The sequence below is a fragment of the Mytilus edulis genome, chromosome 10, assembly GCF_963676685.1.
Source record: "Mytilus edulis chromosome 10, xbMytEdul2.2, whole genome shotgun sequence".
In the NCBI taxonomy this organism is placed as follows: domain Eukaryota; kingdom Metazoa; phylum Mollusca; class Bivalvia; order Mytilida; family Mytilidae; genus Mytilus; species Mytilus edulis.
In genome coordinates this window covers 8,716,650-8,729,363 of record NC_092353.1, presented here as the reverse complement: position 1 = coordinate 8,729,363, position 12,714 = coordinate 8,716,650, and the positions used below count along the sequence as shown (strand labels likewise).

The following is a 12,714-nucleotide window of genomic DNA, read 5'->3' as shown; positions in this document are numbered from 1 at the left end:
ATTGCACATATATGGAGTCGAATGACAACTTCTATCATGATGACTAATTTGTAAAATTTGTTGGTATGAACATTCATGCTATTAACTGTTTCTTTCTGTCTATTTGCTTTTATAGATAACAGGCAAGTTTGAAAAATAATGGTAAAATCGTGGTCAAGCAATATACTCATATATACTAGTAGTCTGATAGTTTTGGTGTCGACAGACAGTATGACTTCATACTATACGGACAACAAGTGTAGGAGACTACAAATGTATTTTCAATCATTTGCATATTACAGTCATGATTTCTGCTCACTCAACTGGAAGGCAACTAATTTTGTCTTTTTGGAAACTTCCTATGAAAAGACTGCATAAATAAATCATTTATTTATTTCCAGAGCCCTATTGAACCATGCATTGTTTTTCTTTTTTTTTTCTGTTTTACCATTTATTTAAATGAATAATATCCTTATTCTTTGCAGATTGCAATATTGTTTTTAAATAAAATACAGGTCAATTGATAGTCAGAAGATTAAATGGAAAAACACAAAACATTTTGAATTCAATTATTATTTATTCATATAAAAATATATCAACAGCATCTTTTTGTTCCGCTAACATAAAATGTCACAAATATTCAATAAATCATAAATTGTAAAAGTAAATAATAGTAAGGGAGTAAATTCTGTAAAATAAACCCTTATAATTTGAATTATACTTCAATAACAATATCATTTTAGTTTATCAATTTGAGTCTGTCCAGTAAAACCAGACTGGTTTTGTTTTCATGAAATATAATTTTGGTTTATTGTAATAAATTAAAAAGTATAGTTCCCAGCTTATTATTGTAATAATAGGGCTTGTATTCTCATGTGTTCTGTCAAACTTTATTTCCTATTTTCACATGTCATGTTTACAAAAATGGACCAATTTTGGATCAGACTAACACCCCAATGTGGCCCTCAACTAAGCCTAAATTGGTATTTATCTATACAGAAAATCAGTAAGGTCTGTACCAAAAGTACCCCCTTCTACTTGTTCAGTTTGACAGAAAGGCAGCAAAGTAAAACATAACAGCTTAAATAATGTATGATAGAAAATAAAAATACATTTTAGTTCATTGTTGATTTAGTTTTAACATTACACCAATCTTGTAAATTTTATTAAGAAAAGTGGAAGACATATAATACATTTTTTTGTGAGAAATTAGTGCCTCTCTTAAAACAACAACATTATATTTATAATGGTTAAATGAAACTCTAACCCTGACACAGAAAATGTTATATGGAAGGAAATTAATAAAGATCTGCAACTAAACTTATAGCATATATGATATTAAAATTTCTATTTATTTTTCTTCATTTCAATTAAGACAATGTTAGAAAAGGGAATAAAATCAGCATCATCAGAAATCTAAATGCATATATGATTTTGTAAAAAAAGGGTGTTTTGATCATATTTGCTCACTACTATTGCATAACTGACTTAGCATTTTAAAAAGATTCTTTTCTATGGAATAATGAGGTTTTATGTCAATAATCCTTGGAAGCTATGAATGTGTATTTGTGTTATGATGATGGAATGGAATTACTAGTTTTAACAATAAATAAATATCTAACAATAGCCCTTCATCAAAGTGGGACAGCTTTATAGATAATGTTAGGGCTCTCAATGTCTTTTTTACTATGTACTAGTCTTAGTTCCATCTGTGCTGAGTTTGGTGTGTTACCAGGTCCTGCTTGTTCTGTAATAGATAAATATTATATGATTAATGTTATAATATGAAAGCCTATTTAAGTCAAAGGTTTCATTACAAAAGGGAATCATTGACCTAATATTTTGGTAAAATATGACCATATGGGTGAAGGCATATCTTAAATCTAAAAGTTTGCCAAGTTACAATATACCAATAACTGCTGTGACCTTGATATTCAAGATGTTGACCCTAAAATCAATGGAGGTCTTTTACATCCCATGAAGAATAATCATGTAAAGATACTCTTAATTCATATTAAAATTTATCTAGTAAACAATACTTTTGACAGAGAAGTCAACCTGTTTCTAGTTTATATCATCTATGGCAAGTTTTACTTTGTTAACATTTCAGATAGAAATGCCTTTAAAAGCCTGAAAAATCGATAATTATAATTTCATTATTTTATCTTAATTTTAATCTAAGGGAGGTTATCTTAAAGTAAAAAAACAACAAATGTCATCCAGAACTAAAATGTAATCAGTTACTCACATTACAATACAACATATAGAGTATATATGTCAATAAGGCAAAAACCTGATGATACACACAGAAACACATTGATATGGTTCAATGTACTGTCCTTAATTTAGGGTAATTAATGTTTCCTTTTAATGATTGTTACATAAATAAATATCCAATATGTTTGTTAAAAACTGATTAATGACTATTCTATCTGACATCTTTAAAACTAATTACCTTGAGCATATGTTAGTGTTCTTTTAATCACAGCTTGTAAGGTAGATAAAGTTTTCTCTAAAGCTACCTGAAAAATAAAATATAAAGCATGTACAAGATAGAAATTTTCCAATAAAACAATATTACTTTCTACAGTAGCAACTTGATAAACTGATTTAATATTGATATGCAAATCTGTACTATTCCACTCTTAACATTACCAATTTGAAGAAGGCATACGAAAACCTCTATTAAATAATTAGTAGTTCAATTTACAATTTATAAAAGAGGGGCGTAAAAGGGGGTATCTGCAAGGAAGAACGCAAAATCACATTGCCATTTCACGATGAAAGAACAACCAAAAATGTCTTGCACATTGATCATTTTTTAACTGATTTCATGAAACAAGGAGAATAGCGAACATTTTTCACTGCTGCACAAGAAATAAAAATGGCAAAACACATTGCACCAATACCCTTTACCACCCTCATAAAATAGATATGGATGTCTTCTATGACATTTCATTTCAGTTATATAGTTAATTTGAAAATATCTTACTGACCCTAAAGCTCCTGACTTTAAATACCGCTGGTTTTAAAAATAGGAATTTTTTTCTACCTGGACAGTGAACTCTTATTTCATGGTTGTACTTGAGTAGGACTAAAAAAATTAATCTATTTGTTTATGATTACCTGTAACTTTTTATCTGTCTGCATCCAGGCCATTAAGCATGCTGCAAATAAATCACCGGTTCCTACAAATATGGCTGGTAGGAGTTTAAACTCTATCTTGAATTTTTCTTTACAACCATCTGAAAAAAGAAAATTGTCAATTTGAGCTCAGTCAACAATTTACAGCAAAAGGTAAAAAGCTGCATGTAACAACTATAAGTGCTATGTTTAAAAGTATACAAATATTGAGTATAAATAAAATAATAATAAATTCTTTAAAATAGCTTGGACTGCTACCAGAACTTACTTTTAACTGTGCTAGCTAAGCTCATTATGGTACCATTACTACCAAGGTTACTACTACTTATAACAACAGTCTGTGGACCCATGTTGTGGAGATCGTCCATTGCCAGCAGGGCCTCTTCTTCACTGTTTATAGATCTCCCTGTCAACAATCTGTAAATAGAAGGTTTCACAGCCGAAACAAACATTTACTTGACACATCTTATATATGAAATAGTCGATACTTCTTATCTTTAAACCAGCAGAACAGTAATTACAATCTAATATTATCAAAATTTACTCAAGGGGAATTAACTGGAGATGAGTTAAAGGGAGACAACCCAAATTTGCACAAATTTAATCAGTATAATTCATACCCTGTAGATCTGACAATTAGTTTTGTTATGTTTTTCAATGTATTTCAATTACTTTTTACTTGTTGTTGTTGTTGTTTGTGTCTGTTAACTGATAAACTAACATGTTATATAAAGCATTCACAACTTGTTTCAATTTTATCAGTCCTTTGAACTGAAAGTACAATGAAACAGGATTTGTTTGAACACTCAATGCTCTGTTACCTTTCATCACATCTCATGGCATGAAAATAAGATCTAGAACAATCAGTTTGATTTTAATAATCTAATTCTTTTAAATTGACCAGCTTAAATAAATGTTTAACATGTCTAGCTTTTTAATAAGGAGTAATGCAAACACAGTTATTGCATACATGGTTAAGATTTTGGTGTATTATTAATAAGTGTGTTGAAGACATAGAAGCAGGTCGTCATATTTGTATGTGACAAAAATCAAATAATAAACAAAATATATATTTTGTATACTCATGATACTACTTTTGGACTGCAGATTGAATGGGACAATTTTTTTCAAAACACTATCCATTGCTTCTAACACTATATAATCATGATTATGTCTCAGTTGTTTAGCTGGTCTCATTAGCAATCTTACATACACTATATAATCATGATTATGTCTCAGTTGTTTAGCTGGTCTCATTAGCAATCTTACAAACACTATATAATCATGATTATGTCTCAGTTGTTTAGCTGGTCTCATTAGCAACCTTACATACACTATATAATCATGATTATGTCTCAGTTGTTTAGCTGGTCTCATTAGCAATCTTACATACACTATATATTCATGATTATGTCTCAGTTGTTTAGCTGGTCTCATCAGCAATCTTACATACACGATATAATCATGATTTTGTCTCAGTTGTTTAGCTGGTCTCATTAGCAATCTTACATACACTATATAATCAAGAAAATGTCTCAGTTGTTTAGCTGGTCTCATTAGCAATCTTACATACAATATATAATCATGATTATATCTCAGTTGTTTAGCTGGTCTCATCAGCAATCTTACATACACTATATAATCATGATTATGTCTCAGTTGTTTAGCTGGTCTCATTAGCAATCTTACATACACTATATAATCATGATTATGTCTCAGTTGTTTAGATGGTCTCATTAGCAATCTTACATACACTATATAATCATGATTATGTCTCAGTTGTTTAGCTGGTCTCATTAGCAATCTTACATACACTATATAATCATGATTATGTCTCAGTTGTTTAGCTGGTCTCATTAGCAATCTTACATACACTATATAATCATGATTATGTCTCAGTTGTTTAGCTGGTCTCATAAGCAATCATACATACTCTTTATAATCATGATTATGTCTCTGTTGTTTAGCTGGTCTCATTAGCAATCATACATACACTATATAAACATGATTATGTCTCTGTTGTTTAGCTGGTCTCATCAGCAATCATACAGCATATCCTTACATATTTAATATGTATATCAACATTTTTATGAAGTTAAATGTTGAGGTGGGGCGTTATACAAATATACTAAGAGAAAACAGATTATATACTTGCTGTAATATGAAAAGTGTTGAAGATGAGTACCATTTTACGTTAGTGTGTCCTGTGTATAGACATGTACGGCTGCAGTTTTTACCAAATTATTACTGTTCGTGGCCAAATGGGACAAAACTTATGTATCTGTATCAAACAAAATCTAGATCCTTAGTTGGAAAATTATGTAATTATTTAAAATCTACCTGGCAGATTAGATCACATCTAATAAGTTGATAATTTTTCTATTGTAATATCTTATTATATTGTTCTCTGTTGTTTATTGTGTGTCACAATGTAAATATATTTGTGTTGCTATAGCATGTAACTACTGCTTTGCAAATAAAGAATTCATTCATTCATTCATTCATTTAACATTTTTTAATTCATTGCTTTAATCTTACAAAATACTTTTAGGTTCCATCTTCAATAAAGGAACCCTAACAAACAATGACAACTGAAATGACTTACTCAGCTTCGTACTGGTTTGGTGTAATAATATCAGCTAGAGGTAAAATTGTCTCTTTATATACAGGTAACAACTCTTCTGGAACATACTATAAAGTAATACATTAGTCTATAAAAATATAAGCATGTTTTTTCTCTTCTCTTAAAATAGGGCATCATGTATGCAACTTTATACATCTGGTTCTTTAAACCCATCATGTTGAAAGCAATCATCACCATGAATTGTCTACAATTCATTAATTTCAGCATAAAGATAAAAAAAAAAGTTCTGTGGTTCTATATTTCCATTTTGAATAAGCTAATATGAAATTTTTGATTTACAAAAACTTACTTCTGTTTCATCATGTTCATAAAAAGACTCATACAACCATTTTTTGCAAATAACACATACTTGTTGTATGCAAAGCACTAAAACTGTTTTCAAACTTAAACACCATCTCACGATGTCCTTCTGTGGAAGTGTCTCAGATGTTCTTCTCTGATTATATTCACATCTGTTTATATATAGTAAAACTTAATAACATTACCATAATGTGGTTACCATGACAACCTACCATTTTACCATTGTCTCCCATTACTGGATCACACACTGAAAACAAAAACTGTATGAATGAACACTGGTGTTTTTAAAGAATGCCAGTTATTTTTTATAAATATTTTAAAAGTACACAAGTATATTTAATACTTGTTTTATTCAGATGTTTTTTTAAATGTAGCATGCAACACACACAGTTATATCATTTCAGACCCCCAGCTTTCTTCCAATTACAACAGAAATGCAAGTTTCATTATTCATTGTGACCTCACACACATGTTTTTATAAATATGAAAAAAAAATTGTGTCTTTTTATATCAAAATGAAGATTTCTAATTAGAATACCTTCTTAATTACAGGCTAATGATACTTACATTGTCATGTCATTTATTTGGTGAGATATATGTGAATTAATAAGGAAATATGACCAGCATAAAGATAGATATGATAAACAAAGAATATTTCTCTAAAAGATCTATCCTCCACCATTGATTTAAAAATAAAGAGATATTGGACTACAGAATAGAATATTATCAATATAATTACTTGCCATATGTCAGTGTAGGATTAGTTTTCTTCATATCTTTTATAATATCTCCTACCTTCTGTAAGAATGATTTGGATCCGATATACCCTAAATAAAAAAAAAATAGATTCTTAGTTTCATAATTCTAATGTGTTCTAATTTGTTGTTATCCATTCTTTTGACGTGTTTGATCTTTTGATTTTGCCATTTGATTAGAGACTTTATTTTTTAACTTTCCCCAAAGTTCAGTACTTTTGTTATTTTACTTTTTGCTTTACCCTGTCAAGTCTGGTTTTGTTCAGGTTTCTTGTGTACAATTTGGAAATTAGTATGGCGTTCATTATCACTGAACTAGTATATATTTGTTTAGGGGCCAGTTGAAGGACGCCTCAGGTTGCGGGAATTTTTCGCTACATTGAAGACCTGTTGGTGACCTTCTGCTGTTGTGTTTTTTTCTATGGTCGGGTTGTTGTCTCTTTGGCACATTCCCCATTTCCATTCTCAATTTTAAATTTACTTTTAAATGAACAGAATTATACAAGATGAACTAAAGACTAGAATTATAATGCATCAATGTTTATTGTTTATCTAAAGCCAAATTAAAATATATGTGTGATTCTAGTTACATACTTTTAAAAAAATAGGGTCAGCTAAGGTCAGCAATTTTTTATTTTTTTTCTAAATTTGTTATTTTGGATTGTCAAAATCCAGAAAAAAATTGTGTGCTTACCGAAAAAGACCACTTTCGAGTTCATCCTTCACCAGAAAAAACTCGTCAATTATGCGCATCTTTATGATGTCATTTAAATTTACCATATAGAGGGGATTGCCTGTATCACTGCACTATCAACATTCATCAAGCGTCTTAGTGATCGTCATTGTGCAGGATAAGCTAGAAATAATGTTCGTTTTGTAAGTACTTAATCACAATTCCCTATAATGATAGCAGTGCTGATTGTCAATTATGAGAATTTAATTTGCCGAATAATTATTGCAATATAGTATAATTATTGTTTTCCAACCACTCTCTCAACATTGGAACAGATGTGACGAGGCCCTTAAACGCACGAATGATGTTCACTAAAACCAGAGTTTTGTCTGAAATGCATGGAACTCGAAAGTTGTTTATTGTTTCTGGTATTATGCACACCCCTAACTGGAAGTCGGCCATTTTTAAAGTGTTTGGTTGCAAAATAAAGACAGTCATTTACGTTTCTAGTTGATTTTGTTGCATTTTGTTATGAATTCTTGCATTTTAGCCATAACACATACTTCTGATGGAAATTCAGATGACAGAAATCTATGAATTTAATTATTTTAGTTCACAATCCTCAAAATTTGATTGTTTGAAAATCTATTATTCAGAAATAAAAAAAAGTGTTCTAGGGTCAGGATTTTAAACTACGCTCTGTCAGGTAACTGGAACCACACATATATTTTTATTTGGCCTTATCTCTACACACTATGAATATGATATTTCTATGGTTGTAATAGCAATTCTGTGTCTTTGCCTTAACTTACAGATTACTTTCTGGTTTGAATATCCTACTGGATTTTCATGTTCTGACGTAATGTTTATCAAAAGCTTATTAAACCATTATAAGTCTAAAAACGTCTCTGTATAATATGAGGATAATAACACATTACAAACAAAGGCTTTCTCAGGCTCAATTCTGTGTGTCAATCACATTTTCATAGAATCAGTTTACATTTGCAGCCTTCCCCAAATTTTAAGAAGACTTTACCTGTCAGTAAATGAGTAAAGTTATGTATATTGTTTTCTTTGAGGCCTTCATATAAACATTCAACATCATCATCATTCAAAACTTGTCCTTTGAATTTTCCATAACCTGAAAAAATAAGATTGATTTACAGTCAACAGATTTCTGTGCTGTTTCAATAGACCACTTCAAGTGCTAGTAGTTTTTGTACACCTTTATCATGTTTAATACAAAATATGGATAACAAATGGTAATATGATATATATTTCATTATTCACAAGGATTAAATCAATGATCATTGCAGGAAGGATTGCATGTTCTGAGTACAGCATGATATTGATACACAAGAAATATAGATTCTAACATTTGTACCAGATGGTTATTTGATGTATCTAATAGAAAAAGTAAATTATTTAATTTCAAAGTCTGAGGCTCCTTTAGATAAATCCAATAATATGTGAGAGAATCAGTTTCTCTAGATGATTTTCAATTTCTTTTTCATTAAAATCCCTTTTGAGTGCCTTCCACAATCTGGATCTCTATGTCATACAATTATAAAGATGTCAATTTTTCAAACACCTGTTAGCATGGTTAGCACATTGGAGTGATTCAGAGAGCTGATAATGATCTATTAACTTATCCAATCATCTACTGAAATCATCATCAATAAAACACTGAAACAATGGGTCCAGAAAGGGTTAAATTACCGGAAGATTTTGAGAAAGTCTTTTATCACTTCTTATAATGTCTGAACACACAACTTGTGGTACGTATCACTGTAATTATCACCTTATGGTGTTGTTTTGAGAATGGACTTCCTGTTTAAATTTTCTGTACTTTACTTCAGCACATGATTGTTTAGGTTGTAAATAAAAAAAAGCTTCTTCGCTGAGGGTAAATAGATACTGCCGCAGAGGTCCAACCCTGAACAGCTGGGACAAAAATGGAAACAATATTCATGCTTGATAAAGGTCTGAATTTGGATTGAAATTAAATATTTGACATATTATAGGTTTCTGATTAAATGTAGTCAAAGAACTTGAAATTGGTTATATGAATAATTAAAGATTTCTTGATGTTGCGCAATACTGTGCTGTTGAACTTGCACAATACTTAGTAAATCTGTTGTCCGACTATAAACAAATAAAATTCAATTTCTTCTCAATGTCATATTTGAAATTTATGAAAGTCAATCATAGGCAAATTACATCAATAGCTATAAATAATGCACCAAAGTTTCATGAGAACTGCTGAAAGCACTCAGAAAAGTAAAATTTAACAGGCTATTATTTGAACTTGGAATTATTTTTAATTATGGAATTTTCATAATTTCTTGTGCTCGAAATTTTTAATGAATTCCATGTTTATTCTGTATTATAATGTTCTGTGCTGCGCACAACACTTTCTATTACAAAGAAGATAGCACATTTTCAATAGAATGTACTGTGCCATGCACAACACTATCTATACAAAATACATTGTGTGGAAAGTGTTATGCACTGATCAAAACATTATAATACAAAATAACCATGGAATTCATCAAAAATTTTAAACACAAGAAATTATGCAAATTCCATAATTAAAAATAATTTCAAGTTCAAATAATAGCCTGTTATTTATAAATTCCTAAAGGGAGCTTACGTCAACTAATATAAACAATTCACCAAAGTTTCATGAGAACTGCTGAAAGCATTTTTTAGTAATTGTCTGGAAACTGGAAAATCCCCCCCTTTTTGTGAATAAAACCCTGTAACTCTGAAATATAAATTCAAAAATTTATAAAAATCATATAGGAGCTCATGTCAATAGATATAAACAATTCACCAAAATTCACCTTGCAATTTGGTGAAATCATTCTTGAGTTATTGACAGAAAACTGGAAAATCACCCTTTTTTTAACATGTTTAAATGAATAAAACCCCAAAACACTAAAATTTTATGTTAAATCTGAAATTCATAAAAAACAAAAGGAAGCTCACATCAATAGATATTATAACAATTCACCAAAGTTTAATGCATATTGGTTAAATCCTTTCTGAGTTAATGTCAAACATGTTGACATGGGATTGACAGATAGACAGTCAACACTCATGGTATACCATAAAATGTCCCGTAAATGGGCATATAAAGTATGTGTATAATTAATTTTTAATTTGTATATGTACTTATGTTTGGGCCAGACATGCCAGATAAGGGTCTTATTGCCTCTTCCATTTGTTAGATTTTCTGATAAAATAAATGTTTAATGAATTTATTCATACTTTACCTGTGTGGTTAGAAAATTGTACTGAGTTTATTGTACTAACATCAAAACCGAGGAGCTGCAAGTAAAAACAAAAATGTCAGAAACTGCAATGTATGTCAAGCTTAGTTAGTTTATTTTACAACAAAAACCAGAGAAGATAGTTATATACTATCATGACGATTTGGGCTTATCTGTTTGTTTTGGAAGATTGGTTTATTTAATTTCAGAACAAAACATTATTATCTGGATATTGAAAATAGGTTGTTTTGAAAAATAATAAAAGTCTAATAATAATTCAACTTGGATAGCTTATATAATTAGTTCTTAGAACTGTAAAAAGCAAAAATAGAAAAGTGGTTTAGTTCATTCTTTGAAGATTGTTTAACATGTTTAAGAAAAAAACTTCTCAATTTTTAACCTAACTATAATATAAGATACCATTTCCTTTCTCAATTTTACCATGGTTACAGTGTATTTGTAAATCTCCAATTATACAAATGAACTTTACATTGGATTTTTTTTATATAATGTTATTGTGGTGCTGCTTAATTATACTATTCATTTTAATGTTGCATGCCTTGTTTTATTTGTCATTGCATTTGTTTTTATATTTGGTGAAAAGCTCATTAGTGCTTACAATACATTTGTTTGTCAATATGCCGAATCAAATTAAAGCTATGACTGTCGTCTGTTATTTTCTAGGTGTACTGCAAAAAATAAAAAATAGTGCACATGCTATAATGTCTCGCCTTCTTTACTAATCATTGATATAATGTTGATAGTTCTAAATATAAAGCTTTATAACAAATGTCACATAAACTCAACATTGACCAAAAATACTTAAAAACATTGATCAATGAACCATGAAAATGAGGTCAAGGTCAGATAATCCATGCCAGGCAGGCATGTACAGCTAATAATTCTTCCATATAACAAATATAGTTGACCTATTGCTTATAAATGAAGAAAAACAGACCAAAACACAAATACTTTATACTTAGCAATGAACTGTGAAAATGAGGTCAAGGTCAAATAAAACATGCGCGACTGACATATAATAGATCATAAAATATTTCCATACACCAAATATAGTTGACCTATTGAATATATATAGTACTCGAAAAATAGACCAAAACTCTGGGATGCTGTCGTAGGAAGGCGTCCCAGAAAAAAAAAGCTTAGTCAGACGTCATAATTATTTGGACTAGGTCTGAACTGGCTTTTTTCCCGATTTTAACCCCCAAATAGATCTTCAAATAAACACATAATAAATTATGCTGGTCATTATCCCTTTGTGGTATAAAACAATATTCATGGATTTTATGTGAAAGAAGAAAACGTGACACCCAATTTCAACTCTATTAATTAAGTAATATAAATTTAAAGTGCTGGTTGGTCAAAATGTAGGAAGCTGTAAAAGCTTTAAAATATTTTTTTGAGATATATTGACAGCATAAAACTAAGTATCAGTTTTCAGCCAGAATCAAGTAAGCAGTTCAGACAGACTGTCCTAAGGGTAGACCGGGCAGCTGGTGACTATGTGCAATGACAAGCTGAAGCCGTGAAGGTTGACTTTGCACCATTCCAGATCTACCTCACCTGTAATGGGAATGAAGCACTTTTGTTTCCGACGTAACCAAACACGACAGTACTTTGTATCGACAATACACGACATTCTTCGTTCGCCATTGGTTTTCCTTGATGTATAAACAAAGTTGAAACGTTGTTCTGTCCTGACACTGACAATCACAATGACATGTGAGGCAAAGGTTAATTCAAATATTTCCGGGTTATTTATAAAAATAGAATGAATACCGGAAAGATTTCGAATAGAATATTTATATTTGATTTTTGAGGGTTATTGATTTATATGAATATCTAAAAATTATTCAAATCAATATGTTATTCTTTATAAATATGAATTTATATCAGTCAGAAAAATATTTGAACAATGTATATCCT

The 12,714-nt window shown here is 30.0% G+C and overlaps 1 protein-coding gene across 2 annotated transcripts; it reads right to left on the bottom strand.

Annotated features, from left to right (window-relative positions):
• Positions 1-536: 536 nt before the first annotated feature.
• LOC139493308 (pyridoxal kinase-like) lies at positions 537-12,539 on the bottom strand. 2 transcript variants are annotated; one of them, XM_071281583.1, is made up of 10 exons: positions 12,352-12,539; positions 10,774-10,828; positions 8,532-8,636; positions 6,811-6,894; positions 6,253-6,314; positions 5,729-5,814; positions 3,392-3,540; positions 3,106-3,224; positions 2,435-2,501; positions 537-1,726 (listed from the first exon to the last, which is right to left on the bottom strand). In XM_071281583.1, the coding sequence occupies exons 1-10, from the start codon at positions 12,439-12,441 to the stop codon at positions 1,614-1,616; spliced, it is 930 nt and encodes a 309-aa protein (XP_071137684.1). In that variant the 5' UTR covers positions 12,442-12,539; the 3' UTR covers positions 537-1,613. The 2 variants fall into 2 exon arrangements, with proteins under 2 accessions (XP_071137684.1, XP_071137685.1); XM_071281584.1 differs by having other exon boundaries at positions 6,280-6,314; positions 12,352-12,530.
• Between the last annotated feature and the right edge of the window lie 175 nt (positions 12,540-12,714).

What these genes read in the sequence shown, in the direction of transcription:
- LOC139493308 (XM_071281583.1), bottom strand. Translation starts at nt 12,441, where the DNA reads ATGGCGAACGAAGAATGTCGTGTATTGTCGATACAAAGTACTGTCGTG. An exon ending in ACAATTTTCTAACCACACAG is followed by an intron (nt 8,637 to 10,773) that starts GTAAAGTATGAA and finishes TTATTTTTTCAG; the next exon opens with GTTATGGAAAATTCAAAGGA. An exon ending in TAATCCTACACTGACATATG is followed by an intron (nt 6,315 to 6,810) that starts GCAAGTAATTAT and finishes TTTTGTTTTCAG; the next exon opens with TGTGTGATCCAGTAATGGGA.